The sequence below is a fragment of the Furipterus horrens genome, unplaced genomic scaffold (assembly GCF_987537825.1).
Source record: "Furipterus horrens unplaced genomic scaffold, mFurHor1.1.pri manual_scaffold_3, whole genome shotgun sequence".
Lineage (NCBI taxonomy): Eukaryota > Metazoa > Chordata > Mammalia > Chiroptera > Furipteridae > Furipterus > Furipterus horrens.
Window position 1 is genome coordinate 26,436,592 of NW_028327173.1, and position 18,929 is coordinate 26,455,520.

The window sequence follows — 18,929 nt, forward strand, 5'->3', positions numbered from 1 at the left end:
ACTCCTTGTCCACGTAGCTGTTGCTCTAGGACTGAGGACATGGGGCTCGGTTTTGCCAATTCATTCCCTAATTCCTTCAGGGCTGGGCCCTGCCCTTGTCCTGGCCCTCTGACAGCAGCACCAGCGAGAGACCCAGGGTTGTGGCCCCAGGATCAGGCCTGTGGCTGCTGGATTTTCCTCTCTAGCAGCATATCTGCCTCCATATGCTGTTGGCACGACGCATTTGTCACAGTCAAGGCAGCCTCTCAGCAACCCTGAGGAAGGAACTGTGGGACTACGTTTTTAGTAGTGAAAGCTGAGTCTCACAGAGCTCAGGTGACAGAAAACTAGAAAGCCATGTTTTCAAAAAATATTTATTAACAGGGAAATTTTCACCATATAAGAAAGTGGGAAAAGCATATCTCAAAGAAGTTTAATACAATAGGATAACAATCTTTAAAAATACCTATCTATAATACGTAAATCTCTATATGTTTATCCTAAGAGGAAAAAAAGCCTAGAAGTAAATTCACAAAATATTAATAATGTGTTTATCTGAGTTGTAGGACTATGGTGACTTGTATTGTTTTTGTTTGCTTTTATTTAAACTTATTTCCAAAACTGCATTATTTTTATAGTAAATGAAAAACACATTTTTTAAAAAAAGGTCAGGTGTTTGCACGAGTCCTTTGCACAAGTAGGAAAACCTGGCAAGGACCAACCCCTGTTCAAATTGCTCACAGGCCCTGGCCAGGTGGCTCAGTTGGTTAGAGCATCATCTTGATACACCAGGGTTGCAGGTTTGATCCCTTGTCAGGGCACATACAAGAATCAAGCAGTGAATGCATGAATAAGTGGAACAACGAATCGATGTTTATCTAAAATCAATAAATCTAACAATTTTTAAAAGGTGTGGTACATATACGAAAAAATGCAAATCGCTCAGAGGCACTTGTTGGGTACTGAGCACCCTCTACAGGACAGTGGGATCCCCATGTCAGGGAACACAGCGAAGTTTCTCAGCCCTGGACATTGCTGGCAAAACTGGGCACTTGCCTCAGGCCTTTCAAGCAGGTGAAAATTCCAGTCCCGCCCTTGAATGATTGCAATGTGTAGATACTTTAAGGAGAAGCCCAGCTCTGAAATTAATACACCATCACCTGCAGGACACATTCTGGGACGAGGTTTGGTGGATAAGCATGGAAGGGGCTCAAAATCAGCAAACTCCTTTGTAATAGTATCAGCAGGAACCTGTTGTGAAGCATTTATAAACCAGACATGGTCCTAAATGTTTATGTACATATCTGGTCCTTCTAACAGCCTGGAAGGAAAGAGCCAACATCCTGCTGTGCAGAGGAAGGACCAGGATTCAAATCTATTTAGCTCCCAGAACCTGTACTCTCGTTCTGCTGCCTCTTTCCAATTTCTTGGGGATGTTTCCAGAACATGTGACTTCCCTACCTTAGTTAGAAGACAACTTGATCTTGAGGCCAAAATCGTACTGTCACTACCAAGGCTGACGCGCATTTCTCCTCAGCCTGTTTTTCCATGTGTCCTCCCTTCCCGTCAACTGTCAATGACTTTTCATTGCTGTCAGTGGGTGTGCACTGACCACCCTTATTTATCCTTCTGGTCTGGTGTGGCCAGATAAACAAGCCGTGTCCTGAGTAAGAGAAAGGGAAATAGTGGCTTCTGTGCTGCATTCCTGCCAGCCTGGGCCACCCACTGTAGCTGCCACGCGTGGCTCAGCAAATAAGATAACTTATGGGATACAGCGTATGGGCTCTGTGTCCACAATTGTTTCACTGCTTGGGGCTTTTTCTGTTTGATTTCATTTGGTGACTAGATCTCAGAAGTTGTTGGAAGTCTGATGGCCAGGTGGGTAAGCAATGACTTACTGTTTTTTAATTGTTCGACAGCTCCTATTCATTCCTGCTGTGCACAGCTTGATTGACAGGAAAGGCGTATGTCATATCTACAAACCTTCAGGTAATCTGACAGACATTTCTGGTGCACCCCTGCCTATGCCAGGCCACTGCTGGGCACTAAAGATACCAGGGGAAGTAAAACACTAGTTCTTAAAATAATTGGCTAATTTTAAATTTGCAGTTACCTAAAAGACAATCCTTGATGTTGGGAAGAGAGGACTGTTACGTAAGTAATAGAATGGCAAATAGGTTCCATGTTATGTGCCAATTTGTGACGGCCACCTGGTTCATGACTCGGATTTGTGATGGCCGCCAGAGTTCCAAGTTCAGGGTTATGAGGTTGCAGCTGGGCTCAGTGCTCAGACACGGATTCCTTGGCTGAAGGTCCTTGGGAGATCAGAAAGTGCCCTGCCTTCATGTTAAAGATAGGAAATGAGGCCCACAGGAGGAAGCCACCTACACATCAGGTCTCCTGACATCTAGGCCAAAGCTTAGATCCCTACACTGATGGAGAACTCATTACCTTACAGTATGGGCCCATGGGAGGGTGTCCTCCCTGCACTCGCTTACAGCGTCCCTCCAGGTCTGGGTGTGGCGGCTGCTGCTGCAGCACAGCCCCAGCCTCCACCCCTGCCTGCTCCAGGCCTGCTCTCCTGGCGTCTGTCCTCAGGGTGCAGAGTGAACCCCAGGGATGCACGTCTTTGGGCACACAGGTCGTTCTGCCTCTGTGAGCTGCGCCTGTGGGTTGGGGTGGGCCCAGGATCTTCTATTAATGACACAGTATTTCAGGGTTCGGGCAGCTGGACTCTGTCTGCTCCAGCAGGTAAATTACAGGTTTAGCGAGTCAGAAATCAAATAAACACTCCAATTGCTTCTGCTGTTCCAAGAACAGTGGTTTCCGGGAACCTCCCCACCCAACTCATCCTAATTACTGCCTGTCACTCCCCTGGGACAGGGGCCTTTTCTTTGGCTCACAGGACCAAAGAAAAACAGGATGGGGCTCCTGGGCACACGGGATGACGCAGGCTTTGGTGGCCAGCCTGTTTTCGAGAACTTATGGACACAACAGGTGCTGACAGGTCCCTGTCCTGGCCCCACACCTGGTCACAGACTGCCCAGTGTCACAGACACATTGCCCTGGCTGGAATGGATTGCTCCTTAGCAGGAGATGGCAAACAGTTCTCACTTCACATGCCACTCTACTGTGCTGGCAGCGCTGCCTGGCACTCTGTTCTGATCACAAAATTCCATCCAGATTTGGAAGTAAAAATATCAGGGTTGATTATTGATGTCTGCCATGTAGAAAGGAAAGGAAAATTATGTCATATGTGCTGGACACTGTCATCCTGGCCCACCCAATGTATGCCTGACTCAGTAAAAAGATAACTTTCCCACAGAGCTGAACTCCCAGTGGTTCAACATGGTGACAGATAGATGGGTCAGTGAAGCCCCCAAGATTTTTTGTTTCTCCAAAGGCAAAATTTCAATGCACTGTACGTCTTCCCCAGAAAGCAGAGACAGATCAAGGGCAGGAAGACAGAAGATAAAAGCCATTGGCTGTAGCCCTAAACCATGTTGTTCATTCAGCTCTTTCTGGAGTTGCCTACATGCCTTCCCATGGCCAGCAGTTGGGTAATTCAGATCTATAAATATAAAGCACAGAGGGCAAGTCCATGCTCTTTAACAGAAGTGCCCAGAAGTCCCAAGGTTTGCATCTGAGAAGGACAGGCAACCAGAGGTGGACAAGACCTGTCTACATATCCCCAACCCTGCAATGGATAGCAGAGGGCCTGACGTGGCCATCTTGGGTTCCAGGTGCTCTGAGGTCATTCCATATCTGTCCATGGCCTGGGCCAATGCGTACGGGCAGGTCCTCAGACAGGGCTTCTGGGCCAACCCCAAAGAGCCAGTTAGCATAGGCCACTGGGGGAGAGGGCTGGGGCAGAACCCAGCCAGATGACTAAGACCACCAGGACTGCAGGCCAGAATCTATCACAACCTCAGGCAGGGGAGGGGGCAGTGGGGCCTGAGAGGATCCACCCCTGGAAGGAAGGAGGGAGGGCATGGACATGTGGATCTCTGAGGACTCTGTGCCAGTCCTGCCTGTGGTCTGGCTGGGTTTGAGGGTCTCAGCCTCTGCAAAGGGGCTGGTCCGAGTGGGAGACACTACAGTAGCCGGGGGTGGGGCCTCAGTGGCAGCCGCAGGCCTTGACCACCATGTTGCGGTGTTTGCGCAGGATGACGTTGTTGCTGCTGTCATAGTAGAGCACGGAGGTGGCGCTCAGCTTGGTGGGCGCACAGCACGCCTTGGGGACTGTGTCTGGCTTCATCAGGTGCACCTGGCCAGGGAGGGGGCAGCAGGCGGAGGCATGAGCACACGGACTTCTCCCAGGTCCCGCCCAGCCCCTGCCCCCAGCTCCTGCCTGCCCCTCCGCTGCTCCATTAGAAAGTCTGCCCTTCACGACCCCTTCCCTTCCCTGCCTCGAGGCCCTTAGGGCACAGCCTGGGCACCAGCTTGGCCCCTGCCACACCCTCTCCCCTCAGACCCTCAGACTCTGCTGGTCCCCAGCACACAGTGCACCTAGTGGCGGGTCCCTCTGCCTGAGGCCCCTGGAGCACCGCCCCCGCACTCCTCCCTCTTCTCTGTGCTTCCACAATGTCCCTGATCATGTCTTGTCCACCTTTGCCGTTTATGGTCTGTCTCCCCCTCCTGTGGCCCAGCAAGTGTGCAGAGAAGAAATGGATAAAGCCTAGGCTTCTGGGTTCACCCTCAGGTGTTCAGCACCATTGTTTCTCGGAGCACATTCACCCCTCAGAACAGCTTCTAAGCAAGTGTCGTTCCTGCAGATGAAGGAACTGAGGGCACACAGGCCATGGGGGGAACCGAGGGCGCACCGGCCACGGGGGGAACCGAGGGCACACAGGCCACGGGGGGAACCGAGGGCACACAGGCCACGGGGGGAACCGAGGGCACACAGGCCACGGGGGGAACCGAGGGCGCACAGGCCACGGGGGGAACCGAGGGCGCACCGGCCACGGGGGGAACCGAGGGCACACAGCCCATGGGAGCTGCAGCAGGACTTGGACCAGGGGAGGTGATCCTGCTCTCTCCTCCTAAACAGCTCTGCCCACCAAGAAGGAGCCTGATTGGGGAGCTATTTCAGCCTCCACACAAATATTTATCCTGAGACTTGGCAGGATGAGCTGAGTTTACACTGGACTCCTCGTCAGGGCCCCAAACTGATGGGCCCAGTGGCAGTCCTGAGCCATTGGGGACAAGAGAGAAGAGGAAACCTGCTTCCGTGTGTGTGTGTGTGTGTGCGCGCGCGTGTGTGTGTGTGCGTGTGTGCACATGTGTGTGTGTGCGTGTGTCTGTGTCTGCTCTGAGGGCCCGGGACCACCCAGCCCTCACAGAGGCTGTAAAGCAGGAAGGACCTGGACGCAGCTGTCTGATGGGGAGACCTGTCTGGCAGCCTAGTCTCTGTCCCCCAGTGCCCAGCCTTGTCCCTGAAGCCCCAGCTCTGAGCCCACCTACCAGGACTGTCAGCTGGGCACTGGGCAGGCTGGGGCCCAGAGCCTCACTGCAGCCCACCGGGGAAGCTGAGGCCTCTGTGGGGACACGGGGGACACTGCTCCCCAGCTTCTCAGCCTCCACACATGGTCTCTGGCCTTGGCATTCACAGGCCTACGTGAAGGAACCAGGCAACGCCTCCCTGGTGTGCCAGTCATGGGGCTCCAAGTGGCTAAACACCGGGCAAGGTCCTTCCTGACTTGGGACACTGGAGAGTCTCTGAGTCCCAAGGAAGGCAGGGATGCTGCCTTTCTGTGACTCCACCCTGGACCAGGGCTTATCAGATCAGTGACAGAAAGACAAACTGTCTTTTATTCCATGTGGCACCAAACAGATCAATTTGCAGAGCCTAGTGTGCCATTCCATTCTGTTTGCTTTTGAGCCACTAGGAGACCACATCAGAGGTTCTGTTACTTTGGGTATAAATCGCACATCTGTGGGTCTCAGTTTACTACTCTGCTAAATGGGTGTAATGGTACTTTTTTCATTTCCAACAGAAACGTATCTCTCCCACATGCCTTATGGCTGCCACGCCAGTACAGGGGGCACAGAAATATCCCAGGCATGGTCCCTGCTCTCATCCTCAGTGGGGAGGGGAGGTGACACAAGGGGAACACTCCAATAGACAACCAGGACCCACGGGAGTGGCACAACAATCACAGCAGGCCTTCAGCGCTGCAGGAGCATTGGTGCTGGTGACCGCCCCTGGCAGGGAAGGACCATGGGAGAAGCACGAGGGGCAGTCAGTAGCTGGCTGGTCCAGGGCAGAGGAGGCCCTCCAGCTCAACGGCAAGTGCAAAGGCAGGAAGGCAGGGAGGTGAAAAACCCATGGCACACACTGGCGCTGAAAGCGTGTGCAGGGAGGTGGGGGCACTGGGATGTGTGCTGGGGGCATTGGCGGGGTCGGCAGAGCAATGAATGAGGGGCCCCAGTCTGAGGCTGAGAACTCAGACTTTTTTCCTGAAGACAACGGGAAGCGAAGGGAAGTTTCTCAGCCAAGAACGAGGTCACGTTTGTGCTTTAGCGAGACCCGCCTCCAGCTGCTTTGTTGGATAACAACCCAAAGTGTGAGCCTGGAGGGACACTTTCCTTCTCTAGGTCCCCAGAACACCCCAAGCCCCCCCCCCCCCATCATGCCACAAGCCTCCCTGAGTCTTCTCTTCCTTCCCAGGACCCTCCACAGGGGAGGCCAGTCCTCACAGCCTCTCCTCTCCTGTGCCTGCATCTCACCAGAGAATCTCACCTGTTCTCAGAACCCAAAGACCAGCCACATAGGCCACATCTCTCAGTGAAGAGCTCCAGCCCAACCTCCTCTGTACTCCAGACTCTGGGACCCAACTGTCCACCCCACTTAGCCACATGGGATCTCACTGGGTGGTGGCAGAGCAGATGACCGATTCCCCCAATCCTCCCACCCCAACAACAACTCTGCCCCTTGGGCCTCACCCGCTAGTTGGCTCAGCCTCCCCTAGAGGCCCCTGGTTCCTCCCCTTGTCCCTCCCGCCCTGATCCTGAGAGCCACCCTGCCTCCACTGTCTACAGGGCCCTGGCTACTTCTCCCTAGCCACCAGCCACCCTGGTCCTCTTTTCAGGTGACTGTAGTGACTATAGTATCCACCTCACTGTCTTCAGGCCTCCACCCTCCACACATGGTCAAGTCCCCCCACCACAGCCAGAGAGATGCTTCTAAAGTCAGTCAGGTCATGACACTGCTTCCCTAAACCCCTGCAATGACATCTCAGTTTACTTGGGATGAAACCCATCCACCTGCCCAAACTTACCAGGGACCCCAAGGCCTGTGTTAGGGACCCCTGCCCACCCAACATCCCCTCCCTGGGCCCTCCTTCGCTCCTCTCCAGCCTTGCCTCCCCACAGGCCAGAGCCCACCCAGCTGCTCCTCTCCTGGGGCCTGTGCACCTGCTCCTTCTGCCTGGAATGTTCTTCCTCCTCGTTCAGAGGCCCAGCCTTCCCTTCTCACAGGATCCACCATCCTGGCTGGTCCCAGGCATGTGTGTCAATGACAGCCCTGCCCCCATAAAATGGCAGCTGCTGTCCTGTTTGCACCACGACAGCCTGAGCACTCACTCCCGCTGACCAACGTGGGGGCCTAATGCCTGGACAGAGGTGGGGGAGGAGAGAGCGACCCCCTGGAGGTGCAGGTGCAGTGGCCACCCCACACCCCTCACAGGGCCCGGGAGATGCACATGCACGAGAGACGGGTGGCCGTCACACGTGGCCTCTCACCCCTGAGTTTCACCGAGGAAGGCAGCCCCCGGGGTCCAGCAAATCCCACCTGATTTGAGAAAGGAGGACCCACAGGGTCAAAGCAGCTTTCCTTACACCCATGTCCTCTCTCCCTAAAGCATCACCCTGACAGCCTCTCGCATGTAAACATATGGCTCAGGCGTACCGGGAACTAGGGGTCTAGGCAAGCGTTCTAAAAAGAAGTCTCAGCACGCGCATGCACACACGCACACGCGCGCGCGCACACACACACACACACACACACACACACAAACCATCTAAAGCATGAGCAATAAGCAGCAGCGATAGTCCTCACGGAAATTATTTCTCAGCATTAAAGTTACCCCAGACATTAAAGTTACCCCAGATACCGGCGCATCAAAGGCCACACCGTCTGTGGGAACAGGAGCCGGGAGAACCAGGAGAAAGAGCTGACGGGGAGCGAACGGAGCGGGAGCCCCAGCCCAGGAGAGCCCGGTGCACAGGGCTTACGGGCGACTCTCCGCGCTCACCGTGAAGAGGGTGGGTGAGCACACACGCCTGCCTCTCACCCCGTGTGCACCTGTCACAGGAGGTGGAACAATCCAGGGTACACGGGGCCCGTGAGCTCAGAGCACACAGGTGCCCAGGTGGGATACATGTCTGTGGGGTGTGTGCATGTGGCCACAAGCAGGCCGCCTTTATGAGTCTGGGTCCCACCAGACGTACCTGCACATGTGTGTGCACGTGTGTGCGTACCAGCAGTGAGTCTACATACAGTGTGGTCACACAGGGACAGCACCTGCACAGGTGTGGGAACTTAACTACATGTGCACGCAGCCAAGGCCCCACGCGGAGAAACTTCCCTGAGACCCCAACAGGTGCTCCCGTTCACCTCCTACTGTCCGGCCCCTCTTCTCAGGGCACCCTCCCCTGGGGTCCCACAGGACAGGTTGGGTACTGACCAGGGACTGCACGATGGCATGGTTGGTGGCGTTCATGCAGGAGTCCAGCGGGAAGGAGCACTCCCCCTCACAGTAATAGGCTGAGTAGCCTTGGGGGGCGATGACCCAGTCCTGGGTGGGGGGAAGGAAGAAGGTGAGTCCCACCCATGAGGCCCCTCTAAGCCCCCCCGCCCCTCAGCCCCTGTCACAGGAAGATTCACGGCTGCCCCTCACCCTCCCTCACTCAGCCTCAGGGACCTGTCAACTCACCCTTGTGCCCCGGCAGCCCCCCAGAAGCTTGACATGCACCCCAAGACCCTCAGCAGACAGGACTGGAAGCAAGCTCTGTCCCTGGCACCTGCCATCAGCACTCGGCATCCTCCCCCGAGCCCGCCCCCCGCGGCCCATGGGTCCTGCAGCGGCCACCCTGGCTTCAGTCTTCCTGTTTGTAACTCTGACACTTTATGGCTCAAGATTCACATTATCTCCATTTTCATAGTTTTTACCAAAAAAGCACCTTTTCACTATAAAAGAAAAACATTCTCCTTTTAGAAAACTTAGAAAACAGAAGAAAATAATACATGAGAAAATAAAATTGCCCATAATTCTACCTCCTCCTGAAGCCACTTACAATCTTCAGGTGGGGATTGTCATTTAAGAACATGAGGAGGGAGTAGCAATTACCAGCCAGCCGAGGTCCTGGAAGCTGACATAGAGCTCGTGCCGACGGCAAACCTGCCGACTGTGGGAACCATGGATGTCATCTGCAGGGGACAGACGGTACAAGGTCGTTTCTGGGGTCCTGCCCTGTGCAGCTACCATGGGGGCTCCCAGGGTGGGGGATGCCCTGATGGGCACATTTGTGGAATAAATCAATGATGGAAAACTAAACTGTTTGATCTCACAAAGCCCATCCCTGCAGCTCTGCTGGTGCCATGGCCCAGCTCAAGGACCTCCGGTGGCTCCAGATGGCTCCAGAGTCACCCGTGCTCAGCCAGCCGCCCCTGACTCCAGCCTGCAGGGCTCCTGATGCTCCAATATACAGCCCCGGGGACCTTTCTGCCACCAGGCTGGGGCACCTCCTCCTTTCCTACTGAGACTCGTCCTGCCCTCTCCCTCCTCTCCCGCCACACTCATCCCACAGGCCAAGTGGCTCACGTTGGGGCCAAAGGGCCGACTCCCATGAAGGGAAGGCAGGCACACGGGCAGGGCAGGCTTGTCCCTGATCCTCAGGGTCTTGGCCTGGTGGGGAGACCTTTGCCTCAACAGCTGTGCACCCTGCAGGGCGCCTGGGAAAGAACCGAGGGCCACAAAGGCAGGTGCTGCCCGGAGGAAGGGCACCTGACTCTGCCGGACACAGGGGAGGGCAGGGCGGGGACTTCTGGGTGGCAGGGAGGCCAGAGAGTGCAGTCGCTGGTCCACAGGGGGCATGGGGCAAAGGGGGGTGTCAGGAAAGGTGGCCGGAGGGTGACCATCAGCTTGACCCCTTCTGAGGACCAGAAGAGTCTGTCGCCACCACTGGTGCTCGGCCAAAAGCCTGCGCAGACCCAGGCCGCCGCGGCGCTCACCAAAGATCCCCGGGAGCTTGTTCGGCTGCGGCAGCTCGTTGGTTTTCTTCAGCAGCCGCCTCCTCAGGGGCCTCACGGCCCGAGGAACTCGCGTGGGGCTGGGGCTCTCCCTGAAGAACGTGACCATGAAAGGCTGTCTGGGGCGTGGCGCCCATCGCCCCAGCAGACCGGCCGGGCCGGGGTCCACGCTGAGCCCTGAGACGGAGAGAGGAAAGAGAGCGGTCACCTGGGACTCCGGCTCTGCACATGGACACGGCTGCGACCCCTGCCAGGGCCTGGGCGGGCCCAGGGGCGTGAAAGCTGAGGACCTCGGCTCCCTCATCTGGAGACCAGTCCTGAGCCCAGCCCCAGGCCCCAGGCAGGCAGGTCTGAAGGAGATGGTGACAGTCGTGTACACTGCCCTTCGTGAAGCACCTTACAGCTGTCAGTGTCATTTCAGACTGATGACGTCACTCGTGTTTGCAGTAATCCTGGGCCTCATGTCACTGAGACCCTTCAGAGTCACTCCGTGACATCCCAGAGCCCCATGGCCAGGGACCCACTTTGGTCTGAGGACTCCTGGGCCTGAGGTCTACCTTCCCCCCATATTTCTGGGGGTGTTACTGGCAGCTGATTGGAGCAGCTGCCAGGGCTTAGCCAGTGCTTGCTCTGCTGAGCGGTGCCCAAGAGCCGGGCACACACTGTTTCCTGATGCCACAAATAGACACCAGGCTCAGTGGGGCAGAGACAGTGGACCAAAGTCACAGAGTCGAGGTTTAACACAAGTCCAACTCCAAAGCCCAAGTTCTCATCCACAAGATCTGGTTAGTGGTTCAAAAAGAAAGAGAGATGGGGCTGCGGGCAGAGACATGCTTGGGGCCTCAGCCCTGGAAATAGTGAGGATTTTACCCACAGCCGCTTAAAGGCTGAGGCCACCGTGAAAAACACTCATTAGCACTGCAGATGTCGACTCCACCAAGGAAATGATCTCCCTGGACGTCTTTGTGTTCCCAAATGACCTCTTGATGTTTTAATTGTCAAAGCAATATAATAACAACTATAAAAAGGCTTTTGAGAAAAACTCATACACCATCATTTACTTAGAGATTAGTTTATCGTTATACATTTAGGTTACTTCCTGGCTTTCATTATAAAGAAGAGAATGAGATAGAACCTCTTCATTTTCTTTTCCTGTGGAATTTTAACAACAGGAGTGTGATTACTAACTCATTTTTCGGTTTCTTAAAACACAGGGACAACTGTTCCACTTCTGTGTATATTTCCTCAATGCTGCAACACTGACACACACACACATACATACACATACATAAACACACACCCATGCATTTACATATATAGTGTACATAGGTCCACAAACAAAGGTATATTATATTCGTTCCATTAGCAGGTCTAATAGGATGCTTCATTATATACTACAGGTCAAGGACGTTACCTGCCCGACCCACAATTCTGCTCAAGGGTCAGCTCTTAAACAGCTGTGCTTTACACCTGTGTCCAAGGGAATTGGGGAACTGAACACCTAATTAATCCCAAGACTAACCTTTGACCTATGACTTCACCTGCCACAAAAAAATGCATTGGGCCCATCGGGGGCTCCATTCAGCACCAAACCTGCTAAGACAGAAGGTTGCAACTGCAGGAGCTGTTGCTGGAAGGAGGGACAGAAGCTGTTGGGAGAGTTTGGGTCATGGCAAGTTGCAATCATGAGGACACAGTGGAACCATGAGGACACAGGACACAAGACACCTGAAAGGCCTGGGAGAGGCCTGTGAGGAATGAGGCCAGGACGAGGAGGCCACAGTGCAGACAGGAGCGCAAAGGTGACCGTCATCAACATACCACTGGAGTGGAGTTCTGTGGCCCAGCTGGAGCCTGGGGACAGTTCGGGACCAGGCAGCCCTCTGGGCCTGTGTGTGCTGCTGCTGGGGTCCCTGTTCCCTGGAGAGCCCTGTCCACTGAGGGGCCGGGGGACTGATTGGTCCCCTGAGGCTGTGTTCACTGTTCGCTCTACTTTGTGCACCTGTCAGTTCAAGGGTGTTATTGGGCTCTCCTGGGTGTAGAGAGAATGACAGAGCAGTTCCATGGGCAATGTCACTGAGACCACATGCCACAGAGGCAGGCCTGTGGGGGGCACAGGGGAGCCTGACCAAGGATCCTGAAGCAGCTGATCCTCAGTCCCCATTTCACAGAAGCAGAAACTAAGGCCCAGAGAGAGCAGCATCTGTTCAAGGTCCAAAGCCCGAAGCAAGCTGCAGCCCAGGCAGGACAACCCTACCGTTCCCCAGCACCCTGTGCAGAGGCCTGGCTGGGGGTGGCGGGTGGGGGGAGGGCACAGGGACCGACCCCTGGTCTTTCAGGAGACCTACTCTGAGAGGCCTGGGAAAGGACCCCCTGGCCCTCCTTCCAGAGCTCAGAGCTCCCCTCCCAAGAGCTCTGCTTTTTGCCCATCCCATCATGAACAGGGCTCCCTGCCTTCTTCTGACTGTTACATGGGTGGGGCCCTAGGCCGCCCAGCTCTGGCAGGTCCCTTTCCAGAAAGACAGTGGTGGGAGCTTAGGGGTCTCTGGGGACCCGGGTCCCTACCCTTAGACCTGACCATGTGAGGGTGCTGGCAGGCACCTGTGTGGCCATGCCTGGAGATGTGGGCCACGCAGGACTTCCTCCTTAGGCCCAGATGGAACATGCTGTTCCTCTGAGTCAGGGGGGCCCAATAAAACTTCCCGCTCCACCCCATTTCTGAGTCTGCCCCATCAGGGTCCAGATGTCTTGGCAACTCACCTGCCCTATCCTGTCCCAGGGCAGGTGTCAAACCCTAAGTCATTCCCCTCCCCAAATGTGCCAGGCCAAGATGGCTGCCTTCTCTCCCCCAGGCTCTGGGTGGCACCTGGCCCTTCCCTGCAGCCCCTGCACCAGTCATGGATGTGACCTTGGTGCCACATTAAAGGACACTTGGGGTGCATTGTTGAAACCTTGAAGGGAATCCCAGCTGTTAACCTGGTCTGTTTTTGTTCCATAGGTGTGGCTTCTACCCATGAGGATGGGAAACTCCATCCTTTTCCTTCTTTCTACTGCTTAACAGCCCTGTAACTTGTCTGCCCCCCAAACCTCTGCCTGATCCACACTGCTGATGCAAAGTTCTCCTGACACCCAGGGCACTTCTGCCCAGAAGCCCCCAAAGGTGCCCCTGTCCACTCAGTGACATTCCATGCCACCCACCCCAATCTGGTCATGGTCCTTGGCCACTTCCCCACCACCACCACCAAACGGTCCCCTCAGTGAGCACTGTCTCCCACCTCTCCATTCCAGGATCTGCCTGAGGCACCGATGAGGCCTCCGGGAAAAGCCTTGCTGGTCCAGCAGGAATTTCCTGTCCTTACCCCCCGGGGTTCGTGTCGGTTGTGCGCCCCCTAGAGCTATGCTGAGGAAGTGCAAGCTCCATGTCAGGTTGTAACACCCCCTCCATCCCCAAACACACACATAAAAACTCACTTTTTTCTTTGTTCTCTTTGACATGAAGGATTCAGGATAAACTACCTCACAGCCCCTTTTGGATTATAAGAGAGTATTAACAAGAGGCTGGATTGGGCTCCACAAGAGAGGAAGGATCTCAGTGTCTGTTCAGGATGACACAGGAACACTATAAGTTAAGATGAGAAAACCCATTTCAATCCATTGGTTAGGTTTCTACAACTCCTCCTCTCATAAGCCATAGCCTTTGGCAACACACAGGTGGACTGTTTATGGAGAAACCTTCCCGGTGGCACGTCAACACCAACAGGCTCTCCCCCTACAGCAGCTTCCATTACCCAGTCACTGTCCCACTGAAGAGGTCTTGCTTTCTTTCTAGAGACACCTATTTAGCAACGAGGAGGAGACATCTGGAGTTGGAGGGGACGAGGCTGCAGGGAAACAGAATTTAGTCGCAAAATGAAGGGCCACAAAAGAAAAGTCAGAAGGGCCAAAAGAGCCCTGGCTGCTGTGGCTCAGTGGATAGCCGGCCTGCAAACTGGAAGGTCAGTTAGATTCTTGGTCATCTCCCTCTCTTTCTTCCTCTCTTTCCCTCTCTCTAAAAGTAAATAAATAAATCTTAAAAAAAAATAAAGTTGAGAGAAATTAGAAAGGAAAAAAATAAGGCCAAAGGAAAAACATTTCATTCAGGCAGCATGTCTCGGATCACAAACAGACTTTAATGTTTGTAGTTTTTCATTGTACTAGTGAAATGGAGCCTCAGCTATACCCTGGGTGGAGCAATATATTGCCTCCCTGATCATTTTCCCCTGCATTCATGATTCATTCATGAGGGAAGAAATCCTTCCTATGGGGTGACCTCAAGCTGCACAGATTTAATGTAAACATCACAGTGAAGAGGGCATCCAATGTCTGTGGCGACTGTAGCAGAGCTTTCTCAGTACTCACAGACCATACAAGATAAACATCTGTGTTCCTTTTGTTTTGTTAAAGTCAGTCCCTCTTGAGAAAACAAAGTCTTTCTAGCCTGAGATGGCAGGAGAAAACTGCTTATGAAATGAATAAATGTGATTCCTGCCTTCCTTTGGATGAAATCCTGAGGTTAAAATGGAAAACACAGCCTCTGTGAGCAAGGCCACCTTCCCAGTTAGGGTGTCACCTGCTGCATGGGTCTGACATTGGGCGAGAGGGCAAACGTGCTGCCCGTGCTGTTTTTGATGTCCTCCCTGGTCAGGCCTTCCCAGAACTCAATCAGTGTCAGTCCTTCCTTCTTGTGCACACCAAACAGACTTTTCCATGATGATCTGGTCCACACACTGCTTCCCAGTCAGGGGCATTGTGCATTTCTTAAAATTTTGGGTTTGTTGGCCTTGCTGCTATGCTCCATGGTGACTACTACTCTGGTCTTGATACTGGACACCAAATCCATCTCACCTCCCATTCCCTTCATCCTCCTTCTGGGGATCATCCAATTAGCCAGGTCACCATATCTGGAAAACTGCATGGCTCCTACCATGGTCAGGTAGAGGTGTCCCCCTCGGATCATGGCAAATGAGTCATCGCTGGAGGAAAAACAGCCCCCGGGAAGAACTGTCACTGTTTGCCCACATTGATGAGATCTGTATCCACCTCCTCTTTTACTGGAAATGGACCCAAGCCCAGGATTCCATTTTCACTGTGAAGATGAACAGTTAAATTGGGGCTGATGTAGTTGCTGGCCAGAAGAGGGATTCCTATGCCCAAGTGGGCATACATGCCATCCTCAAATTCAAGAGCTGCTCGTTTGATGATTCGCATCCTTGCATCATCCAAAGACCCGGCTTTTCCATCTTCATCTTTCCGAATTGTTACATGCTGAATTCTTTTCTAATTCTTTCCCCCATGTATCATGCGATCTATGTAAATGTGAGAAATATGAATATCTTCTGGGGCAAATGACCCCACATCCACAACTTCTTCCACCTCCACCACTGAGGTTTCCGCAGCTTTACACATGGGCATGTTGAAATTCTGGGCGCTCCTCCTGAAGATGACATTTCCCACACGGTCGGCCTTCCACCCTTTCACCAAAGCAAAATCCGCTGTGATGGCGTGCTCCAGGAGATAGTGCCACCCCTGAAACTCCCTCATCTCTCTGGGCTGACTCATGACGGCGATGTGGCCATCATGGTGGTACCTGACGGGGGCGCCTCCCTCCTGCACCAGGGTCTGGTAGGTGGTGGGCGCAGAGAAGGTGGGCCCCCCCGGCCCCCCCTGGCGTGGATGTGCTCGGCCAGGGTGCCCTGGGGCATCATCTCCAGCTCCAGCTCTCCAGCCAAGAACTGGTGCTCACAGAGCGCATTCTCACCCACATAGGAGCAGATGATGCGGGTGATCTGCCTGGTCTCCAGTAAAAGGTCCAGCCCGAAGTTGTCCACGCTCACGTTGCTGTTGACCACGGTAAAGTACCTCACGCGGGTCTTGAGCAGCGCCCCTCTCAGGTTCTCTGGAATCCCACACACCCCGAAGCCGCCAACGGTGATCTTCGCTCCATCGGAGATGTCCTTCACGGTGTCCACGGAATCCATTTAGAACTTGGCACGGGCACGAGTGCTGGTGACGAAGCTGCAGACACTGCCCGAGCGTCAGGCGGGGACACAGCGCCTGAGAGAAACCCCTAGGAGCCGAAGGGTGGCCATCCTATTATGCTGCTCTGGGGCATTCCAGGATAGACCGTACCAGGAACAGGCTTTGTGCGCGCCGAGCTGCTAGTCAAAGAGCAGGGAGGGCGCCCATGCGGTGATGCGCCAGCCCGTTGGTGCCCCCAAGACGCCCAGCCACTTCTCCCACTTGAGGGGCATGGGAGATGCCCAGCCTCCCGGCCCAGAAACAGCACACAGAGAGGTGGTGGAGGGGACCTGCTCAGGACTGTCCACTCTGACAGTAGGGGAGGGGGTGCATCCACAAAGACCATCTGCTTAGGGAGTCCCCAGTGGCACCACTCAGCAGAAGACTCAGTCACAGGTCCCCTTCAGGCTCCATCACTGAGCCCCTTCCCCAGGTGGCCTGCTCCAGTTTTAAGACTCTAAATCCACTTTCCTGTCAGTGGTTCCCACCCACACGTGTGTCTCCAGCACATACCTGTCCTGGAATGCTATTTTTATGGACCTCTGCCAGGGCTATGAATGATATTGGAGCCCAGAGAGAAATCTTCATTTCCTACCTCAAACCTGCCCCTCCTCTTGTTTCCCCAACAGGCAAGAAAAAGATATATATATATATAATGTGTGTGTTTGTGTGTGTGTATATATTATATATATATAATCTTTTTTTTTAATCCACTGGCACACAGTGGATTTTTAAAATAGATATACTTCTCAATCCCTTCACCACTGGTTCTCAGAGGGTAAGGGGGCTGTGGGACGGAGTGAAAAAGGTGAAGGGATTGAGAAGTACAGATTAGTGGTTACAGAATAGTCACAGGGTGAAAATATAGCACAGGGAACAGAGTCGATAATATTGTAATAACTATGTATGGTGCCAGGTGGGTGCTGGAAATATCAGGGGAACACTTCTTAAAGTGTATGATTATCTAAGCACTATACTGCACACCCAAAACTAATACAAAATAATGCTGAATGTAAATTGTACTTAAAAAAAATATATCCGCTGGCTCAGTCCACTTTACCCTTGAGTCCTCTACCCACTTTTCTCCATTTCTGCTGCTACCAACTGCGTCACAGCTCTCAGCTGGATACTGTGGCTCCTGGGACCTCTCTGGCTTCACTTCACTCCTGTCCCCAACAGTTCACACATCCTGCTAAAGTCAGGACATGTTTAATTCATGCAAATGATCAATAAATAAAGTTTTTACTTTACAGTATTTAAGATGTAGAGAAAAATTGCAGATAGTATAGAGCATTCCCATGCATCCAGACCCAGCGTCCCCTGGGAACATTTCAATTACTATGGTACATTTGTCACAACTAATGGACCAATGTCAGTGTCTTCTTATTAACTAAACAGCACTATTTATTCAAGTTTCATTAACTTTCCCTAATGTCCCTTTTCTCTCCCAGGATCCCATTCTCAGGCACCTCTGGGCTGTGACAACTTCTCAGGCTGTCCTTGTTTTTGATGACCTTGACAGCCTTGAGAAGTACTTGTCAGACATCCTGTAGGCTGTCCTTCAATTTGGGTCTGTCTCATGTTTTCCTCATGGCTATGCAGGGGTTATGGGTTTCGGGAGAAGACCAAGAAGTATCCTTCTCACCCCGTCATATCCAGGGTACACGGTGGCCACATGACTTATTCACGGGAACCCGGATCACCTGGCTGAGGTGGTGCTGGTTGGCTTTTCTGCTGTCAGGTTGCCTCCCCTCCCCCTATACACTGTTCCCTGGGAAGCCAGTCACTAAGGGCAGCCCACGCCGAAGGGGCGGGAGCGATGCCACACCTCCTCAAGGGATCTTCTGTAAAAGCTGAATCAGATCCTGCCATCCTCCACTGCTATTAAATTCCAAAAGCTCCCTAAAAACCCCAACCGCTTACCCTGGTTTACCCGAACTCAGAATGCCCCTGCCCGCCTCTCTCAGTCTCCTCTCCTCCCACCCTCTCCCTGACCCGCTCTGCTCCAGCCACGGCGGTCCCGTGCTGTGGTCACACACGCCAATCTGGGGTCCACCTTCAGGCTTCCTATCCCCACTGCCCAGGATAAAGGAGGCTCTGCCCCCAAACACCTGGAGAATGAATGAACGCGTGAGTCCTCCTATACATGAGAAAACAAAGGCCTGGAAGGGTAAGTAACCTGCCAAGGTTTCAGTGGGAAAGCTGCTGGGCTGGGATTCAACCCAGGCCTCTCCGATCAGAGCCCCAGGAGAAGGTTTGCTGCCCAACCCCAGAGTCTTACCGTCCTCCGTTTCCACATAGAGGCGGAGTCCCAGGTCCTTGTTACGGTTCAACAGCCAGCGGTCACTGGCTGCTGTCACGTCCAACACCAGCCAGCCCTCGTCCTCAGCTCGGAGCGTCTGAAGATCCAAAAAGAACAAGTCAGACTCCCTGTGGATACGAAAGAACAATTAACCGAAGCCGGCACAGCTGCCTTTGTGTTTCCAGTGCCCACCTGGGGGACCACTCATGGGGCATCGACCCTCCTGGCTCTGAGCTGGGCGCCTTACTGCTTTACCTCACCATATCTACCGTAGAAAAGTGCTACTGCCCCTGTGGACAATGGGGAAACTGAGGCTTGGCAGCTCAGTGACCCATCCAA

The 18,929-nt window shown here is 53.6% G+C and overlaps 2 protein-coding genes across 2 annotated transcripts in view; both read right to left on the reverse strand.

The window, feature by feature from the left end:
• Nucleotides 1–860: 860 nt before the first annotated feature.
• BMP8B (bone morphogenetic protein 8b) overlaps nt 861–18,929 on the reverse strand; it is a 33,213-nt gene continuing 15,144 nt past the window's right edge. The window contains exons 3-7 of the mRNA XM_090269177.1: nt 18,570–18,718; nt 10,214–10,408; nt 9,330–9,409; nt 8,667–8,777; nt 861–4,246 (exon numbers count right to left, since the gene is read on the reverse strand). Coding sequence (XP_090125303.1) covers nt 4,097–4,246; nt 8,667–8,777; nt 9,330–9,409; nt 10,214–10,408; nt 18,570–18,718 — 685 coding nt within the window. The 3' untranslated portion in view covers nt 861–4,096. The remainder of the gene's footprint in view (nt 4,247–8,666; nt 8,778–9,329; nt 9,410–10,213; nt 10,409–18,569; nt 18,719–18,929) is intronic.
• OXCT2 (3-oxoacid CoA-transferase 2) lies at nt 14,799–16,248 on the reverse strand. The gene is given in 5 exon segments (XM_090271411.1): nt 14,799–14,970; nt 14,972–15,029; nt 15,032–15,283; nt 15,286–15,940; nt 15,943–16,248. Coding segments are annotated over 5 exon segments (1,413 nt in total). The 3' UTR covers nt 14,799–14,828.